This window comes from Nyctereutes procyonoides, unplaced genomic scaffold (genome assembly GCF_905146905.1).
Source record: "Nyctereutes procyonoides isolate TBG_1078 unplaced genomic scaffold, NYPRO_anot_genome, whole genome shotgun sequence".
In the NCBI taxonomy this organism is placed as follows: Eukaryota; Metazoa; Chordata; class Mammalia; order Carnivora; family Canidae; genus Nyctereutes; species Nyctereutes procyonoides.
In genome coordinates this window covers 57,831,475-57,852,235 of record NW_026575020.1, presented here as the reverse complement: position 1 = coordinate 57,852,235, position 20,761 = coordinate 57,831,475, and the positions used below count along the sequence as shown (strand labels likewise).

Genomic DNA, 20,761 nt, shown 5'->3' with positions numbered 1-20,761 from the left:
GGCCTTTCTGCTCCGTGTCCACACAATGGGGCTGAGGAGATAGTGGAAGCAAGTGGCCTCACGTGGTGCTCTGTTCACCCCACAGATTCTGACGCCTGTTCTGAACGACAGACTTGCAGCTTTGGTGATTTAACGGGGCATAGCCGAGGAGCTGGTGAATCGGGTCCTGCGGTGCACCTGCCCAGTCTGGCCCGGAACCTGACCCCATGCTGCAGCAGCAACACGCCCAAGTTCAGACACCCCAGGTAAGCCAGCAGAGGTTTGGAAGTACTTTTTCATTCCTCCAAGTTATGTGCTTATAGTCCAGCAGCTATTGTTCAGTTGGTGGGAACACTTAGATAATTCCCCTTAGGGGCAGCCCAGGTGGCTCAGCGGTTTAGTGCCGCCTTCAGCCCAGGGCCTGATCCTGGAGCCCCTGGATCAAGTCCCACGTCAGGCTCCCTGCATAGAGCCTGCCTCTCCCTCTGCCTGTGTCTCTGCCTCTCTCTATCTGTGTCTCTCATGAATAAATAAATAAAATCTTTAAAAAAAAAAAAAAAGATAATTCCCCTTAGGAAAGGTTCTTTTGATTTCTTCAAAGAATAAGTGCTTACATTTTATTTATTTTTTATTTTTAAAAGATTTTATTTATTCATGATAGTCACACACAGAGAGAGAGAGAGAGAGGCAGAGACACAGGCAGAGGGAGAAGCAGGCTCCATGCAGGGAGCCTGACGTGGGATTTGATCCCGGGTCTCCAGGATCGTGCCCTGGGCCAAAGGCAGGCGCCAAACCGCTGCGCCACCCAGGGATCCCAAGTGCTTACATTTTAAAAAATAAGTTTCTTACATTTCTATTTTTTGCAGTTTTTTAAGATTTTATTTTTAACTAATCTCTCCACCCAACATGGGGCTAGAACCTACAGCCCCAAGGTCAAGTGTCGCATGCTCTACTGACTGAGCCAGCCAGGCACACCTGCAGAAAGTTTCGTAGATAAAGAAATTTGACCCCAGTGGGGCATGAGATGCTCCATAAGGATAAACTTGAATGGTTTCATAAGCGATCCTTTCACTGAGTTCTGGGATACACTTACTTAGTTGGTGCTCCTGTGCCAGGCTGGCTGCTGGATGCCTAAAGGAGTCATTTTTCTGATAAGAGTGAACAGTTTAAGGAACATATTTTTCTAATTGTGACTCAAATGGCCCTTGAGCTTTGGCTGAGATGGTTGAGTTGAGAGATAGTAGTAAAGAACAGTGGTGGGTACAAGTGTAGCAATCAGAGGTGATGGAGGGAATTCCTGGTCTTTTAGTGTTTCTAGCAGCTGCAGCCAGCACTCACCTGGGTCACCTCAAAACCACCATGGGTGCTGCTTTCAAGCCCTAATTTACACAGAACAGGAGCTGGGAAGTCAACAGTGGTTCTTCCTGGAATTTACAGCTGATAAGTGAAGGAAGAAACCAGTCCTGTCACACTCCAGCCTGGAACTGTCACTTCCCTCTTAAAGTTGGAGCTTCTTATATGTACTATTCTAGTCCTGCCACTCTCCTGTCTCTCCTCCCTCACCTTCAGAAAGATCATCTGTACAAGCACCATCCAATAATTTAAAGTACAATTTTACAATTTAATAAGTATAATTTAAAATTTTACAGTAGCCATGTTAAAAAACAAAAGGCAACTGAAATTAATTTTCACAACATATTTAACTCAATATATGCAAATTATCATTTTAGCATATAACCAGTCTAAAAATTGAAATGTTTCACATTCTTATTTTTTTAAAGATTTTATTTATTCATGAGAGACACAGAGAGAGGCAGAGACACAGGCAGAGGGAGAAGCAGGCTTCCTGCGGGGAGCCCAATGTGGGACTCGATCCCAGGACCCCAGAATCGTGACCTGAGCTGAAGGCACTCAACCACTGAGCCACCCAGGCATCCCACATTCTTCTTTTTAAAGATTTTATTTATTTATTTGAGGGAAAGTGAATGAGAAAGAGGGCATGTGTGGCGATGAGCATGAGCAGGGGGGATGAGCGGAGTGGGAGGGAGAAGCAGACCCCCCGTTGAGCAGGGAAAACCACCCCCCCCTTCAACGGGCTCCATCTTGGGATTCCAGGATCATGACCTGAGCCGAAGGTAGATGCTTAACTGACTGAGCCACTCACGTGCCCTCAGATATTTTATATTCATATGCTAAGTCTTTGAAATCCATTGCATATTTTATACTTACAGTGTATCTCTGTGTGGACTAGCATCATCTCAGTGACCACATGTGACCTTTGGCTTTCATCTCGGAGAGTAGGAGCCTGAACAGAAAGGTGTGCTTACGTAACTCACTGCGCTGATTTCTTTCTTTTTCTTTTTTCTTTTCTTTTCTTTTCTTTTCTTTTTCTTCTTTTCTTTTCTTTTCTTATTTATTTATTTATTTATTTATTTATTTATTTATTTATTTGAGACACAGAGAGAGAGAGGCAGAGACACAGGCAGAGGGAGAAGCAGGCTCCATGTAGGGAGCCCTATGTGGGACTTGATCCCGGGTCTCCAGGATCATGCCCTGAGCCAAAGGCAGGCACCCAACTGCTGAGCCACCCAGGGATCCCCTGATTCTTTTATCATATGGGTTTATGTGTGCAAGCAGAGTATCTTCTGAGAATCAGTATTTTCCTGTTTTTGAGCAGACATTAGGACCACATGGTCACCTTTTGAAGGAAACTGCACCAAGCCGGTGTCCATAGTCCGTTATTGAAGAGATGCCTTCTGCAGGCTCAGCCAGCCTCCCTGCTACTATTGTCTCTTTGGTGCAGTTTGTGAAAAGCACCTTATCTTTTTGAGAGAAGTGTGGATTCTGCTCTGTCCAAGTGGTTGGTAATATGTCTCCATTTTTCACACTTCATTTGCACAGTTGGTAACCAATCCAGAGAAGCTTCCATGGCAGCTAGCGTCCATAAAGACCAGAAGACGTTTTCAGAGAAGTAATGCTTGGTTCTTGAGACCTAGTTACTCATTGCTCTGTGTTCTTTCTTGTCTCTACAGTGATGCACCATGCCAATAGTCGATAAATTGAAGGAAGCCCTGAAACCCGGCCGTAAGGACTCGGCTGATGATGGAGAGCTGGGGAAACTTCTGGCCTCCTCTGCTAAGAAGGTCCTTTTACAGAAGATCGAGTTTGAGCCAGCCAGCAAGAGTTTCTCCTATCAGCTGGAGTCATTGAAGAGCAAATATGTCTTGCTAAACCCTAAAACGGAGGGAGCCGGTCGCCACAGGAGTGGAGATGAGCCACAGGCCAGGAGACAGGGTACAGACGTGTGGTTGGCTGGTAGAAGGGGTCTCACTGTGTGTTGACCAAGTGGGTGGACAAAGTGTTGACTGATGAGGAACAAAAACAGATTGTGGAAAAAAACAAAACAAAACAGATTGTGGTCAGAGAGTTGTGAAGTTTCTATGGGGTCAGTGGCTCTATAGTTAAAGAAATAATTATACAGGTTTGGTCTTAAAGAAATCTGTGTTCTTAGAGAGGCCTTGGAACTTGTGTGCCTTTGATAGGATCCAGGGCGGGGCTAGGAAACAAGCAAGAGAAATGGGTTGGGCTTTGGAGTGCTGAGGCCTGGCTCCAGCTGTTGATTGTCTGAGTGTCCTCTTCTCATGGAGGGCTTCTTGATTCCAGACGTAAGCAGTCTGCAAGAGCCATGGGATGACTGGGTTTTCTCCTGGGCTTTCTAGTAACTTCCAGTCAGTGGGGACACCAGTTACCCTTTGACACTGTGTCTTGGCAAGTGCATGCCGAGCGTGCGTATCAGCGATTTCTTTTTTGTGGTCTGCCTCTGCACAGACTTGAGCCCTCCTTTCTTCCCTGTCCCTTTCTCCCGCAGGGAGCGAGCATGCGTATGAGAGTGGTGGTGATGGTGTTCCTGCCCCACAGAAAGTGCTCTTCCCCACGGAGCGGCTGTCCCTGAAGTGGGAGCGGGTTTACCGCGTGGGAGCGGGGCTCCACAACCTGGGCAACACCTGCTTTCTGAACTCGACCATACAGTGCTTGACCTACACCCCGCCTCTGGCCAACTACCTGCTCTCCAAGGAGCATACGCGCAACTGTGAGTGTGAGCCGGCAGCAGGGGGTGGGCCAGGAGTTGTGGGGACCGGGCAGTCCCCTGATTAGACAAACCCTTCGGCCTGGGTCAGACTTAGGAGTGATGTCCAAGAGGTAGTAATTGATGAAATCTAAATTTGACATGTGCCTGCTGCTGTAGGATGGGCCGTGGAAGCCAGTCACTCGGGTAGAGCATTGGTCCCAAACTGTTCTGAAAATGAGTACCTAAGCAGAGAAATGTGTTTTCAAAAAATATGTCCAAATTGTGTGTATTCAGTGACTCTGCACCCAGTCAGTGTCTTATGTATGTCATAAAACATGCCCCAGAGTAGAAATATAAAATGGGTAAAGATGAAATAAAATGTAACTTACCAAAACTGAAGAAGTAGAAAGCCTTTTAACTATTAAAGAAATTAAATCAGTGGTTAAAAATCTTCCCATGAAGAAAATGCCAGGCTGAGCTGATTTATGGATGAGCTTTATGAAAATTTTGAGAAATAGATTGTTGTAGTGCTTCACAAATTCTTCCAGAGAATAGGAAAAGAGAACTCCCAGCTCATTTTATGAGGTTCTTATAACTTGAGTAGCAAAAGTAAACTAGTACAGTATGAGAAAGAAAAATAAAAATGACAGTCCTGTCTTACAATTGTAGTTACAAAACTTCTACCAAATGCAATAGTCTTCTAACACCGTGAGCAATTTATGTTCATCCTAGTAAGGCAGGGATGTTCTAATACCAGAAAATCCTGACGTGTGATTATAAAGAGAGCACAGCACAACAGGTAACAGTACTTCTCTGGAGCCTGGCCTGCTGAGTTGTGTTCTGGCTCTGCACCTAAATGCTGTGATCCTGGGATCCCTGGGTGGCTCCGCGGTTTGGCGCCTGCCTTTGGCCCAGGGCGCGATCTTGGAGACCTGGGATCGAGGCCCGCGTCGGGCTCCCGGCATGAAGCCTGCTTCTCCCTCTGCCTGTGTCTCTGCCTCTCTCTCTCTCTATGTCTATCATGAATAAAAAATTAAAAAAAAAAAAAAAAAAAAAGCTGTGATTCTCAAGAATGTTACCTGGCGCTTTAAAGCTTCCTCTTCCTCATCTGCAAGGTAATAATATCTCCCCAGTCGTGCTGTTGGGAAGCTTGAATGAGTTACATAAAGTGCTTAAAATAGTGCTTGGCACACAGTAAGTACTATGTAAGAGAGTACTAATTTTGCTTCCTTAATTACCATATCAACAGATTAAAAGAGAAAGGTCACCTGAAAATAATGCCCAAAAGAGAAATTTATGAAAAATTTGTAGCAAAGGAGCGATAGGAAGGCGTTCCCTTATCTTGATAAAGGATACCTACCAAACACTACAAAAGAAACATTCTAGATAGGAAAATATTGGAAGCGTACCCTTTAAAATACAGAGTGAAATGGGGTCTCTCTCCGTGTTGAAGATGTGCCGGTCCTAGCCAGAGGGGTGATCTAGGAGACAAAAGGAAGGAGCCCACTATTGTTAACTTGAAAATGACATTCCTGCATTGAAAAGCAAAAGAATCTATAAATTAGAAATTTGACAATGTGACTAGATACAACATCAATGTACAAAAAGTTAGTTGAATTTCTCTACAGCAAACAACAAGGAGTGTTTTTTAAATTTTGCTACCATAGGGGTGCCTGGGTGGCTTAGGTTAAGCATCTGCCTTCAGCTTGGGTCATGATCCCACAGTCCTGAGATTGAGCCCCACATTGGGCTCCCTGCTCAGTGGGGAGCCTGCTTCTCCCTCTCCCTCTGCCCGCAGCTCCCCCTGCTTGTGCTCACGCTGTCTCTCTCTGTCAAACAGTAAAATCTTTAAAAAATATTTATTACTATACAAAATTTATAATAACAAAAGTAATAAAGTATCTAGACCTAAATTTACTAAGAAATCCTTCACTGAAGGACATTTCACAGTAATCTATATACATGAAAATAGCTGCCTTTGGAGGGAAGCCTCAGTATTATAAAAATTATGGTTTTTCCCCAGATTAATGTAGCTCCACTTGATTCTTTTTTTTTTTTTCTCTAAGATTTTATGTATTCATTCATGAGAGACACAGAGAGGCAGAGACACACAGGCAGAGGGAGTAGCAGGGTCCCTGCAGGGACCCTGATGTGGGACTTGATCCCAGGACCCCAGATTCATGCCCTGAGCCAAAGGCAAGATGCTCAACTGCTGAGCCACCCAGGCGTCCCGCTCCACCTGATTCTAAAATTTATATGAAAAAGCAGGGCAAAGGACTCGAAATCACCAAGACACTTCTGAAAGAGAGTATGAGAAGAGAGATGCCCTACAAACTATGAAGTCTTTGTCAAGTTAGAGAAATTAAAGTGTCATAGTATTGAATAAGGGAAGGGGTCTCCCAACTAGAAACAGACCCGTGTACACTTGCAAATGTGTGACAGGTGGGTTTTTCACGTGTCTCCCTTTTGAGTTAACTAGAACTTTGAACTCAGGCTTACATATGGAAAAAGCAATAGGATCCCCATTGCACAACATAGCCATGCACAAAAAAATGCATTAAAAATTTAATATCAAGAGCAAATATTTTGCTCAAACAAACATTGGCAAATCTCTCTCTGACCTTGTGACGGGAGATTTTTTTTTTTCTTTAAGATTTTATTTATTTGTGAGAGACACAGAAAGGCAGAGATGTAGGCAGAGGAAGAAGAAGGCTCCCTGCAAGGAGCCCAATGTGGAACTTGATCCCGAACCCCAGGATCATGCCCTGAGTCAAAGGCAGACACTCAACCACTGAGCCACCCAGGTGTCCCGGGATGGGAGATTTCTTGAATAAGACTCAGAAAGCACCAACTGTAAAAGAAAAATGACAGGTTCAGCTACATTAAAGTTAACAACTTTTGTTCCCCAAAAACACTGAAAAGGCAAATTGAGAGCCATGAACTGGAGACAAAATCAGCAAAGGATGGCTACCAGGAATGTGGCAAGAATACAGACCAATGAGGAAGACAACCTATAAAAAAGTAAAATTAAATTATGAATGGCATTTTACTCTTGGTAAGAGTATAGGAAGAGATGTTCAGCCTCGCTTGGAATCAGGAAAGTGCCACCAAAACCGTGACAGGTACCACAACACACCTTTGTGATGGGTGCAGGTCCGAAAGCCTGGTGGTACTGAATGTCACCATGAAGATGAGCGAGGACCTTTGACGCTCGCCTGAACTGGCATTCTCTTCCACATAACCTACCAGCCAGCAGTTCTCCACCTGCAGAAAAGCTCTGATACGTGGGTATCAGGACACTGGTGTAAAAATGCCCATCAGCAGAACGGATCCTCGAATCACAGTGTTAGGCCCGTGATGGAATACGCAGCAGAGTGGGAGAATGAATGACCGCGCCGTGTGGGAATCTGAATAATGCAGAGTGAAGGAAGAAGTCCCAGAAGGCTGCCTACAGCATGAATTGCTATTGTAAGAGTTGAAGAGCAAGACCATAAAGTGTTTAGGTATGCACAGACAGGACAAGCCCTAAGAAGTTTTTTTTCTAATTGGTAAACAATGAAGTCAGGAAATCAGGATTAGAAGCAGAGGCAGGGAGATGGGAGCAAGAGAGGACTAGGTGAGGATAAAAGTAGATTGCGTGATGTGTTCAGGGATATTCCTTATATTACTTTTTTAACGAGGGAAAGATGTGCAATGGAAATAGCGTTTTTAAAACATCTTGTGATCGTGATGGCAGCAGACGTTAACACACTGGGGCACTGCGCGCACTGCTGGTGAGGTTGGTTATAAATCTGTTTCCAGTAGTGACCTTGGTGATGTCAAGGTGGGTCTGGGTGGACTTTTAGTAAGACTTGACTGGGCTCTCTTTGTGGGTTTTTTTTGTTTTTGTTTTTAAAGATTTTACTTATTCATGTGCAACACACAGAGAGAGACAGAGAGAGAGGCAGAGACACAGGCCGAGGGAGAAGCAGGAGCCATGCAGGGAACCCGACGTGGGACTCGATCCAGGGTCTCCAGGATCAGGCTCTGGGCTGCAGGCGGCACTAAACCGCTGTGCCACCAGGGCTGCCCTGTTTTTTGGTTTTCTAAGCCTTTTTTTCCCCCAATTCTTTTTTTAGAGAGAACGAGAGGGAGCACATGTGGTGGGGAGGGGTTGGGGGAGAGGGAAACGGAATCCCCAGCAGACTCCACACTGAGCGCAGAGCCCGAGGCAGGGCTTGATCCCACCACCCTGAGATCGTGACCCGAGTCGAAACCAAGAATCAGATGCTCAATTGACAGCCCTCCAGGCTCCTCAGCTCTGTTTTTTTTTTTTTTTTTTCTCATGGCTTTGGTAATGAGACCCTACTCTCCAGACGTAGGTAGCTCTGCCATCTTTTTGTTCACCATACCTCCCTAGGCAGCCACCCTCCGGTTATGCTGCCTCTGCAGGACCCTTCGTCACCTTGGTTAGGGTTGATGTAGATAAAGTAGTTGTAACACCTGCGAATCCCCGAGAACCTGCCACCCATACTGTGTGGCATGTAGGAGTAAGGGGGTGTGGTGGGAGCAGCCAGAATCAGCCCCTCTTCCTGGGGGGACGTCCCACCCTCCAGACACCTTCCCTGTGAGCATCCCAGTGTTGCTCTGCATTGCTCTGTGGGATGTTAATCTTAGCATCTTAGCTTTTTTGAAAGTAAAAGTATTAAGTCTCTAGTATATTTTTTGCCTGTACCCCACTGGCTCTGAGCGACCCCAAGTGGGCTTGAGCTGTCCTCTCTTCCTCCTGGAATACAGCTATTTGAAGACTCCAGGATCCTGAGAAGTATCACCTGAACTGCTGGACCACTTCTGCCCTGGGATCTAGCTAGAAAAGAAACACTTTATTTTTTTAAAGATTTTATTTTTAAGTCCTCTCCGCACCCAGCATGGCACTGGAGCTCACAACCCCGAGATCAAGAGTCACACGCTCCATCGACAGCCAGCCAGGTGCCCCGAAAAGAAACACCTTATGTAAAATATGCGGGAGGATTAAATCCTATCCTTTTGGACATTCTTTTCCAAATTGAAGTAGCAAGATCCCAAAAGTCACGGATTTGACTTTTATGTCCTATTTTTCTTAATTACCTGAAGGAAGTCTTCATCCACATGCCACTTACATCAGTCTTGCATATTGCCAGGGATTGGGAAACCTTGTTTCAGGAATTTCTGGTTAAAATTGTTACTTGCCCTATTTAGGACTGATGATTTATCAGGCTAACGGTCTGCAGCGCTGTACGTGGTAATTAGAGGCATGATTCCCACACAGCTGTCACCGTAATGTCTCTACCTGAGTTAAATTGGGAAGGTGGGCGCTTTGTTCCGCATTTGTGACTGCTTATGTTTAAGTTATTTTAAGTAATGTATTTTAGTTTTTTGCTTAAATTTGAGCCCCCTCAACCATTATTGTCATTTTAAAAATAAAAGTAATAAGTGGATATGGATAAAAGAGTCCAAAAAGCTCTAAAATGAAAAGAAAAAGCCTCCTTTTTATGTAGACATTCACATAAACCATTTTCCAATAGTCCTCTAAGAGGATAGTGTAAATAGTAGTTTTTTTAATTTACCATTTTTAAAGATTTTTTTTTTTTAAGGATTGTTTTTAAGTAACCTCTGTGTTCAACATGGGGCTTGAACTCACAACCCCAAGATCAAGAATCGCACGCTCCACCGACTGAGCCAGCCAGGGCCCCCCAAATTTACCGTGTTTTATTGTAGAGCTCAGTGGCATTACTTGGCTTCACATTATCATGCAGCTGTCTGTCCATGTCCAGAACTCCTTCATCTCCCCAAACAGGAATACCAGCCCCCTGGCCCTTCCCCACCCCCTGGTGCCCACTGCCCTACTTCCTGTCTCTGAACTTGACGACTCTAGCCCCCGTGTGTAAGTGGTATTGATCTTTTCGTGCCTGGCTGACTTCACCCAGCATCACGTCCCCCAGGTTCTTCCATACTGGGGCAGGTGTCAGAATTTGTGTTTCTTTTTAAGGCTAATATCCCATTGTCCGTACATACCACATTTCTTACCCGTTCCTTTGTTGACGGGCACTTGGTGTCTGTGTTTCAGCTGTTGTGAATAACGCTGGGAACGTCGGTGTACAAATAACCTGTTATACCCTGCTGTCGTTCCTTTTAGGGGGATACCCAGAAGTGGGGTTGCTGGGCCGTATGGGAATCCTGTCTAATTTTTTGAGGAAGCACATACCGTTTCCCGTGACCACTACTCAAGTGTATATCCTTGGCGGCGGCAGCGCACATCTTTGCTAACACCAGCTATTTTTTTGTTTGTAAATACTAGCATCTTTCCCCGTATGCGGTAAACAGACTGCGTGCTGTTTCATTACTGATTTTGAGATAGGTCTAAGGGCCTGGGGGAGTGGAGGTATTGCAGGGGAGAACCATTGGCGTGTGGTGCACCTTGTGTTACACGTGAGAAGTTAGGTGGTGTGGGGATCCCTGGGTGGCGCAGCGGTTTGGCGCCTGCCTTTGGCCCAGGGCACGATCCTGGAGACCCGGGATTGAGTCCCGCGTCGGGCTCCCGGTGCATGGAGCCTGCTTCTCCCTCTGCCTATGTCTCTGCGCCTCTCTCTCTCTCTCTCTCTCTCTCTCTCTCTCTGTGACTATCATAAATAAATCTAAAAAAAAAAATTAAAAAAAAAAAAAAGAAGGTGGTGTGTATGAAACAGCAGTAGCCTGGAGTTGAAGATGTGCCTGCCCGTGGCCCCAGGAGTCTATGGTGGGTGTGTGCCTTAGAGGAGGTGGGACGCAGGGAGGCAGGTGCAGGATTGTTTGTGATAACAGAAGCGTGGAAGGGCCAGTGTGTGTGAGGAGGGAGCACATAGGGTAACTGTGGTCTCTGCATTTGGCAAAATAGTCTACGGGAAGGACCCAGCATAACGTCAGAACTGACTGCTGAACAGTATGTACTGTGTAGCATGATTTTTTTTTAAAGATTTTATTTATTCATGAGAGACACAGAGAGAGGCAGAGACAGGCAGAGGGAGAAGCAGGCTCCCTAGGGGGAGCCCGATACAGGACTCGATCCCAGGACCCTGGGGATCACACCCTGAGCTGAAGGTAGACGCTCAACCTCTGAGCCACCCAGGCATCCGTCGTGTAGCATAATTTATGTCAAATAAGCTTAAACACGCTTACTGCGTGTGGGTACACACGTGGGTTGGTGCAGGAACTAACGGGAGTAGTCGTGACCTAGTTAGGAGAATGCTTCCTCCGATGAGGGTACGTGGGCAGTGCAGCGGCGGCGACCTCACTGTCACGGCAGCGTTTTACTTTTAAAACACCCCAGATGGGCTGGAGCCGTGTGGTATAAGGCTTTGTAGTTCTCTTTGCATGTCAAAGATCTCATAATTTGCAATAAAGGTTAACACGCACCACCATCCAGCTGCCCAAGGAGCAACAAAGAGTTTCATACAGAGCAAGGTTGGCAGACCGCAGCCTCCTGTGCAGATCAAGTTCTGCTGGAACCCGGGCCACCCGTTTTCTGTATTGTCCGTGGCTGCATGGTGTGGGCTGCCTGTGTTCTCCGGAGGCAGAGCCGCGTCGCCGTAGACTGGACGGCTCCCAGGGCCACATATACCTCGTGGGCCTGTGTGCAAGAAGCTTGCCAGGCCTTGAGAGACGGCAGCGAGGCATTTCCTAGAAGCAAGAGCAAAGGGTCCCACGTTTGAGGAGCACACTCAGGATTGTCAGGAAGCCCTAAAACATTCCCGCTTATGACCGCGTGATCCAGCTTAGGAGTTCGAGAAAACATTATTTTAAACTTCGTAACGGAAATTAGACTTAACGACTCTCCTTACTAGTAAAGAGCACCAAAGGAACATGGAAAGATCTCCTAGGTGAACAGCTGTGAACCCAGGGTAGTGGGGCAAGTGTTGGGGGGGACCTCAGTGGCTCAGCCGGTCCCTGTGCTGTGTGGGAGTGGGGGTGTCGAGAATGTCTGGGGAGCTCTCACTGTACAAAAACTGCTTCGTCCCGTGTGCAGGTCACCAGGGCAGCTTCTGCATGCTGTGCGTCATGCAGAACCACATGGTCCAGGCCTTCGCCAACAGTGGCAACGCCATCAAACCCGTCTCCTTCATCCGAGACCTGAAAAGTAAGAGTCAATTCCTGACTGGATGGCAGCTGAACCCTAGTCTGCGGTGGGTGCTGGGGGCGCTGGGGGCGCAGGGAGGAGTCAGGAATGAGGCCACAGGAGTGCTGAGACCCCACGTAACAGCCCTTCGGGACACGTAGTGGTGCAGATTGAGGGAGGCTGGTGTGGGTCAGGGTCAGCGGGGAGGGCTTCGTGGAGTGGCGTGTGTGTGTGCTGACCTCCACTTTGAAGAATGGGGAGGCTCGGGCCAGTTGGGGGGCAGAGGCTGTGTCTCCAGAAGGAAGGTGAAGCCGGGGCTCTTCTGAACATCACGGGACAGGTTAGCCCCGATTTCACTTGGTAGAAGAGATGGGTCAGCTGGTTTCTGAAACCTTGTGTGGCATCCTTGTGACCAGCCTGTGCTCTGTGCTGGCTCCTGGAAAACTTGGTCATCAGTGGGTTTCACATTCTGTGGCTTTTGTGCTTTTCTGTTAAGTGTGCAGAGTACAGGCCCTCAGGTCTCGTCGAGCAGACGCTTGCCGTGAAGCCTTGGGGTTGGGACACGCGGTGTATGCTGAGGGTTCCCTCACTTGCCACTTATCCTCGGGACGGCAGGGGTGGGTCCTGCAGTGGGTTATGGGGGAGAAGGCACGAGCTCTTCCCTGCCAGTCTGACGCCTGGCTCTTTCTTTAGAGATTGCCCGGCATTTCCGCTTTGGGAACCAAGAGGATGCGCACGAGTTTCTCCGGTACACCATCGACGCCATGCAAAAGGCCTGTTTGAACGGCTGTGCCAAGTACGTGCTTCCCTTCACCACCTTCCCCGAGGGGCTACCGTGGAGGCGGCCGCTGAGCCGTGCGGAAGCCTGTCGCTGAAGAGGCAGCCACCTCCGTTCCCCCAGGTGTTCCCTGTGGATACTTGCGTCCGGGCCTGGACCTGCTGAAAGTCAGATGCGGGGCTGCGCGGCTTCCTGGGGTGGGGCCTCCCCCGCGCACCAGAGGCTTGGCAGGGCCCCCCGGAGGCTTGGCAGGGCCAGGCGGTTGTGGGGGGAGCCCTGTCCTAGCAGCTCGCTGCAGGGAAGATGCTTTGGCAGATCTTTCTGACGGCCTTCAGCTATTGTCCTGGACTCTCCCCGTTTTTTAAAAATCACCTCATTATTCTGATAACAGAGGATGGGGTGGTAGGAATTCCAACATCTTTATGAAAGAACTTGAAAGCATGCAGGGACATTTTATAATTTTTGAGGTTTTATTCTGCATAGTTAAGGATTTCTTCATTTTAAATTTGAAAGCAGAGACAAACACCCATGACATATTGCTGACTTCATGCCGTGTCTTCCTTTCTGTGGAACAGTTACAGCCAGGGGTGTTTCTGTACTGCTGACTCCTGGGTTCAGGCCAAGGGACGCCTGGGTGGCTCAGCAGCTGGGCTCTGCTTTCGGCTCAGGGCGTGATCCTGGAGTTCAGGGATCGAGTCCCACGTCGGGCTCCCTGCATGGGGCCTGCCTCTCCCTCTGCCTGGGTCTCTGCCTCTCTCTATGTGTGTCTCTCATGAATAAATAAATAAAATCTTTAAAAAAAAGGATAGAGACCGAAAACACTCCCTGTTCTGAGGCTGTGGCCTGGGCTTAGGTTAGAATGAAGTCCTGGACTCTGGGAATCCCCCTTAAACAGCTTAAGAAACACCCAGAACATCCTTTGGCAAAGTCCAGTTGTAGCAATGATCATGAGAAACCTCTGATCAGCGGATGAGATTCTTTTTAAACCCCGAGAAAACTTCTCATGTGTCCCTCTGGCATTTGTCCCTTGCTGTGCAGAGATGTGCGGTGTGGTCCCATGCTCTCCCCTTCCCTCCCTGCAGGCAGGCAGACGCTGGCTCTGCCCTCTGTGCATCTCCCCACCCCACAGCTGAGCTCTCTGCTGATGCCTCCTGTGTGCCAGGCACTGTGTTAGCTCTGGGTACTTCCTCGAGTTGGAGGAGCTCAGAGGGAGGGGAAGGCAGATACTGGCCAGTGTCTACAAGGTCATGTATTAAGGGCTGTTGTGGAGGGAGCCCGTGGGAGCCATTCCCAGGAGGATCCTGCTGTGCCCTTTCCCTCAGCTGGCCTCCTAGGAGGGGTCACCCAAGACTCCAGTTAGGGGAGGGAGGAGGCCTGCAGAGGTGGTAGAGGCTGTGGCCTCCCTGCCGTGCAGGTGGGTACGGCACGTGCCCCGCAGCGCTTCCCAGCCCTGATCACAGGGTGGAATCACCTGGGAGGTTTTAGGACAGCTGCGGACTCTGACACCCTGTCAGCTTCGTCACCCGGACTCTCCAGAGGTGGGAGAGAGAGTCCAGGAGGGATGGGCTGGCAGGTAGGATGGATGGAAGTTCAGGCTTTGGGCCGCGGGGCCGGGAGGAGCCCAGGCTTGTGGTCTGGGCGGCAGGGTGGGCGGCGGTGAGCCTCTCTCGGTTCAGGGCCCAGAAGTGGCCATGTGTGGTTGGGAAGACAAGTGCGTCTGACGTCTGATGCGCCAGGCGTGGCTGGCATCAGCGCAGGGGGTTGTCGGATGCTTTCCCCGAGCCGTCTGTGGGAAAGACGTCGCTGCTTAGTGAAATGAGAAAAAATAAGAGTTGCATTAGCTCAGTTACTGAATTTGATCTGCAGGTGGAAGTGACTTTTTTTTCCCTTTGGTTTTGTTAAAAAGCTTGTGAGCAGAGAGCATTTATAGTATTTCTACCTCGTGGCACTTCCCGGGGGTGGCTTGGGGCGGCTCGGGGTGCGTCTATATGCACGCCTGCTGTGCTCGCTTCCTCCCACCTCGGTCTGCACCAGGACCGTGGGGTTCGTCTCCCGTTACTGGTGAGCTCCGGCCTCCTGTGCCTCCTGCAGCGTTCACCCTGTAAACGTGGCTGCTCTCGCGGGGCCCACGGCCATCGTATCTTTGCCAAAAGCCCGATTCTTTCACAGGCCAGTTCAGCCCCTTCACATTTATTGTTACGACTGAGGTTTGGTCTTGACCTGCTGCCCCAGCCGTGACCCTGAGATTTAGGGTTATCACACACGGCTCGTGGGCTGTTTCTCCCTCACTTTTGAAACTTTGCACAATAATTTTTGAGCTTTCGTCTGGTAGCTCGGAAGGCCTGTACCTCCGTCCAGTGACGGTGCTGCACGTGCCCTTGCAAACACCTTGCTGCTCTCCTGGAGCACGGTTCAGTCCGGCAGTGTTCAGTGCCGCCCGGTCCCTCCTCCCTCCTTCCCTCTTCTCTCACCCAACTCGCAGGTGCATTATTTCCTACCTTGTTGGGATATAAAGATTTCTGTGATCTCCTTCCCCATTCATCCCCACCTTTGGTTCAGTCTTTCCCTGTTAAGTAAGCCCAGAGCGGCCTGTCCTCCCGTCTGGGCTTTGCTGCGTTTCTGGGAGCCTGAAGCTAGTCCCTCCCTCTTGACCTTGCAAGGACCTTACCCTAGAGGATTCAGGATCTTTTTCTGCTCTTTAAAGTCTGATGATTTGGGAGCACCTGGGTGGTTCAGTCACTGAAGCATCTGCCTGCAGCTCAGGTCATGATCTCAGGGTTCTGGGATCGAGCCCTGCATCGGGCTCCCTGCTCAGTGGGGAGTCTGCTTCTCTCTCTGTCGCTGCCTCTCCTCCTGTTTGTGTTTGCATTTTCTCTCTTTCTCTCTCGAATAAGTAAAATCTTTAAAAAGAAAAAAAGTCCTATGGTTTCACGAGGAACACTTTTAGAACTGATTGTTGTCAGTCAGTCTTCCTAGATGCTCAGTGATGCCGAGAGGGTGAGCCTGTGGCATGCGTGGACTCTGGCATCATCTGCGTGGAAACCAGTTTCTACGGACACGAGCCTCGGCCGTAGGCAGCAGGCACGTAGTACCCACGCACCATCACTTGTGCATCAGCTCAGCTTGGATATCCTGGCTTGAGAATTTGCAGTGATGAACTAGGCAGACGCTGCCCATCGGCGTGTCATGCCACCAGGTGCCCGTGGGCTGTGCGCCGAGCCTCCGCCCGCTGGCCGTGGTGACTCTGCTGCCTCCAGAGCACGCAGGGGTTTGGTTCATGTTTTCCTCGGTCAGGGTCTCCAGTTACTGGAGGTCTCCCGCTGGACCACCTCGTCGGTCTCGGCGGCTCTTTCTTTACCTGATCTCCCCTCCGGCTGCTGTCCCGCCTTGTCACGCCCCAGCACCCTGTTCAGTGAACCTCTTCTCCGTCGCCCTTGCAATTCCTGCCTCATCCCCAATGTGATTTCATTTCTTCCCTCCACATCAGCTGAATGTCTCTGTTGGCTCTTTTTTATTTTTAGTTGCAGAACTTCTTACAGTGATCTTCCCTCTCCCCAGACACTTGTTTGAGGATCTTTAGTTCAGCCTGGAATTTCGTATTGCTCTATTCATCTCCCTTGTACTCGTTTTCTGGGGGCTCATCGTCAGACGAGATGATTCTCGTTCAGGGTTTCCCGCCGGCAGCGCCCGTGCAGGACTGAGGCTGCTTCAGCACTGCCCTGGGCCTGCTGCTCCGTGTGGCTGCCCATCCGGGGTGCCGTGAGCCGCACCTTCTGTCCCCGGAGCCGAGCGCTGGAAGGCCCCAGCGTGGCGTGTGTATCTCAGGACCCTGCGCTCTCCCCTCTGCTTCTGCGCCCTTTCCACCGCTGTCTGCTGCGGAGCCCGCCTGCCTCCCAGCCTCGCTTCCTGTGGGCTCCTCTTGCTGCCAGGCCGCCTCTGCTACCCGGGCTCTCCCTTCGCATTCTCCAGACTGGCCTTCTTGTCCAGCAAGGCTCTGGCAGGAGCGTGGAAGACGGCTTGCTGGAATCTGGCTCTACCTCCCACTTGGGGCTGGTTTGAGGTCTGAGCTTGCTTGGCCTCAGGCGCCCCGGGAGAGGGTTCTATGCAGGTGTTTGCTCCTCCTTCTCACGGCCCGGTGCGGGGCCAGGGCCCCCTGGACCTCAGCAGCCACCGTCACGTGTGCCTGGCCACAGGCTTCCAGTTCGTGCTGAGAGGACATCCTCGATGGTGTGGGGAATTTAAAGCTTCCCCCTCTTGACGAATGGTGGTGAGAGTACATGGTGGCAGTTAGCTTTTCATTTCCTAATTTTGCAAAATGAAAATGTGCCCTGGTGGTGTCCTCACCACATGGAGTCCCGCTCCCCAGTGAGCTCGTGGAGTCTGGGCAGCGCTGCTGTGGCCGGTCCACACTGCCCGTGGGGCGCCGTGTGCAGGGGGGCAGGGAGGAGAGCGCTGCGAGGCGGCACCGTCTAGTGCCCGGCCCAGAACTCAGGGAGTCAGGGGAGGCGTCTGCAGAGCTGGGGCGCAGGAGACGTGCCCGTGGAGGGAGAACGGTCCCGTGAAGGAGCAGCTGCTCGTCCAGGGCTGTCGTGTTCCCACACAAAGACCACTGTCAAGTGGATTTGTGTCCCAGGGGCTTGGTGACTCTGAGGAGGGCAGTTCCAGGGAGTGGGAGCCAGATTCAGGGGGTCGCAGGCAGATACAGGAGTGGAGGCTAGAGTCAGGGTGTTGTTTCCAGAGTCTTGGTCACATGAACAGCTGTGGGTGCAGATGCTCTGCCTACCTGCTCTGTGGGGCAGTGAGCAGCACTGGGGGATGGGGGGAGCCTCAGATCCTGGCGGGTAAACGGGGTGGGGGGATTGAGTACAGCCCCTCCCAACTCGAGTCCACTGCCATCCTGCCGAAAGATACGGAGGTGGGGGTTTGTCCCACTTACTCCCCCTCTTCAGATAAGAAGCATAGGACTGAGGACATCTGGTCCAGGACTGAAGCACAATGAGCTGGGGGGTGAGGGCAGAGCGCCCCACCAATGGGACTGCACGGGCACTAGGAGTATTTCTCTGGCCTCTGGTTTCCTGCGAGGTGGGGGGTGAAGTGCCTGCGGGGAGGATGCGGTCTTGAAGGACTGGGGTGGCTGTTGTGGGGAGTGGCCCCCGCCCATCAGAGCAAGTGGCACAGCTGGGCCCACGGAGAGGCAGGCCGAGCCTGTCAGACCTGCGCTGGGGTGCTAGGGTGTCCCAGGAGCATGCTGGGCTGGGCTGGGCTAGGCTGGGGAGGATGGGGTGGGGAGGATGGAGCAGGGAGGATGGAGTGGGGGCTGCCTTCTGTCCCTCTCTTGAAGGCTGTGGCCTCCTTTCCAGGTTGGATCGTCAAACGCAGGCAACGACTTTGGTCCATCAGATTTTTGGAGGCTATCTCAGATCCCGTGGTAAGTGAAGACGTTTTCTCTACCCCTTTGTCAAGGATGAGAATATGAACCAGGAAAGATCAGGAGTTCGAGCCCAGGTGGGGCCCCTTCCTGGCGAGCAGACCTGGGCGAGCCATGGAGGCACCAGCCTCCTCTGAAACGCACCATTGCCCATGGGCACACTGTTCCCAGGAGGAAGTTTGGAGCAGAATGTCCACGTGTAGAGGAGGGTGGCATTATCTTTCCTCTGAGTCCTTAGTTCCTCACATGTGGCCTCTGCCCTTCAGCTGGGGGCTGGGGCTGTCTAGGCCATGGGCAGGGACAGAGGCTCGTCACTGGGCTGGGCGGCCTGGCGCTGAGCTTGATGGACATTCCCTTGTGAACTCTGGTCATCGGCGAGCTCTCTCCAGAGGAGGGTTTGCGTGGGGCTGGCTAGGTCTTGGAGACCGGGGGGTGGTGCGCTGGGGGCACCTGCACCCGCCCCACCGCCTGTGTGTTCCGTTGCAGTGAAGTGCTCGGTGTGCAAGAGCGTCTCGGACACGTACGACCCCTACCTGGATGTGGCGCTGGAGATCCGGGTAGGGAACATGGCTCCGCTGGGTTGTGTTTGCCTTAGGACGGGGAGGCTGGAGGGGAACCCGGTGGGGGTGTGTCACCCAGGTAGATTAGGAGCGAAGTACGGGGAATCCTCCTGCCTTAAAGTAGGGGCCACCATTTTTCCCTGTGCCCTTTCCTTTTGTTTAAAATGAGGTGAAATGTAGCTTTGCGCCCTGAGGGGATGAGGGGTGAGCACACCGTAGATGCGTGTAGATGCGAGGCCTGGGAGGGCAGCCCTCTGTTGCTGCAGCCGGGCCGGGTCATGGGCGCCCGCAGAGCTGGCTTCACCGCCTGCTCCCCTGCTCCTTTCCACTCCTTGTTCTTCTGCGGTTGACGCCCCTCTCCGTTTCTGTCCTCAGCAAGCGGCTAATATCGTGCGTGCTCTGGAACTGTTCGTGAAACCAGATGTCCTGAGTGGAGAGAATGCCTATATGTGTGCCAGGTAAGTTTGATTTTATTCCAGCAGCGAGACACCCCCCCCGCCCCTGTCGGGGAGACCCCCACTGTAGCCAGCCTCGCTGGGGTGCTCGCTGGGGTTGGGATGGCTGACGTCTATTTACATCACACCTGGCGGGTGCCCTGATGGCTCCTCCCCTAGGAGGTGGGCCCCCGAAGTAGCGGCACAGGGTGAGGAGGTGACTGCACAGGGCCATCCCGCCTCCTGTGGCCACCAGCAGCCTTAGCGCACGTATCTGTGGCCCCGTCTCCTGAGGGTCAGACTTAGCGGGGGTGTGGGGCGAGGTACCTCCTGTGTCATTCATTTAGAAGCTGTAGCCACTAAAGAATATTTTTCCTACTTAAGCTTTTCAGATTTATTATTCCGTGCCCAAACGCTGCCTTTGCCGCTCTGTAAATTTGTCTGTCCATGCCCTGGGGGCTGTCTTCTTTCCTTCATCTTCTCCCCTCTCACTGGTCTTCCGGCCTTGCTCACCATGATCTCCCGCCTGCCGCATGTCCCCCGCCCACAGGTGCTCCTGTTTCCCAGGGCTGCTTCCCGTGCATCTGACTCAGTGGCCTCTGTGGGAAAGAGCTTCCTTGTCGCTTTACGGTCTGCAGCTTTCCCCTGGTCCCTGGTTCCCTGGACCAGCTGCCTTTTCGCTTAAGTCGTGGGGTCCGTGTCTCGGGAGGAGAGGGGAGAGGAGACCCTGTGGTGACAGAGCAAGTGTTTTGTGAGCTCCCCTGAGCACGGCGTTCCTCGGAGCACCAGCTGACACCTTTTCCGCTCACCGTCCTCACAGATGCAAGAAGAAGGTTCCAGCCAGCAAGCGCTTCACCATCCACAGGACGTCCAACGTCTTAACTCTCTCCCTCAAGCGCTTTGCCAACTTCAGTGGGGGGAAGATCACGAAGGTGAGCCTTCGCCGTGGTGTCCAGACTGCATGGTCGGCCGCCCTTAGGAAGACAGGTTCCCAGCTCTACCCCAGAGCCAGCAGCTGAAAGTCTCCGGAAGACAGGGCTCAGGAGTCTGCGTTTTTCCAGAATCCCTAAATGGTTGTCCTGCACAGTCAGGTTCAAGAACCATAGTCTTCCTGGGTTCTCTTTGCCTCCCTCTGCCTGTACGTGGCTTGTTCCCAGTACAGAAGCGTTTTTTTTTTAAGAACAAGCCTGGGGAGCGCTGCTCTGAGTGGTTCTGATCCACCCTGTGCTGTTTGGCGACTAACATGGTGCAACTGTGCACCGTGGCTTTTGTGGAAGGTAAAAACTTACTTTTGCATAATGGCCTTTTATTTCATCTTATTTAAGTCACCTGTACCCTCCCGTGGGGCTTGAACTCCTGACCCCAAGATCAAGAGTCAGATGCTCCCTCAACCCAAGCCCACC

General features: G+C 51.0%; 1 protein-coding gene across 1 annotated transcript in view; it reads left to right on the top strand.

The window, feature by feature from the left end:
• The window catches only part of USP36 (ubiquitin specific peptidase 36), a 39,877-nt gene that overhangs the window by 3,625 nt on the left and 15,491 nt on the right, over window positions 1-20,761 (top strand). Inside the window, 10 exon segments of the mRNA XM_055323831.1 lie at window positions 86-245; window positions 2,211-2,306; window positions 3,012-3,273; window positions 3,848-4,069; window positions 12,069-12,179; window positions 12,852-12,954; window positions 18,297-18,364; window positions 18,851-18,921; window positions 19,300-19,382; window positions 20,179-20,290. Coding sequence (XP_055179806.1) covers window positions 3,021-3,273; window positions 3,848-4,069; window positions 12,069-12,179; window positions 12,852-12,954; window positions 18,297-18,364; window positions 18,851-18,921; window positions 19,300-19,382; window positions 20,179-20,290 — 1,023 coding nt within the window. The 5' untranslated portion in view covers window positions 86-245; window positions 2,211-2,306; window positions 3,012-3,020.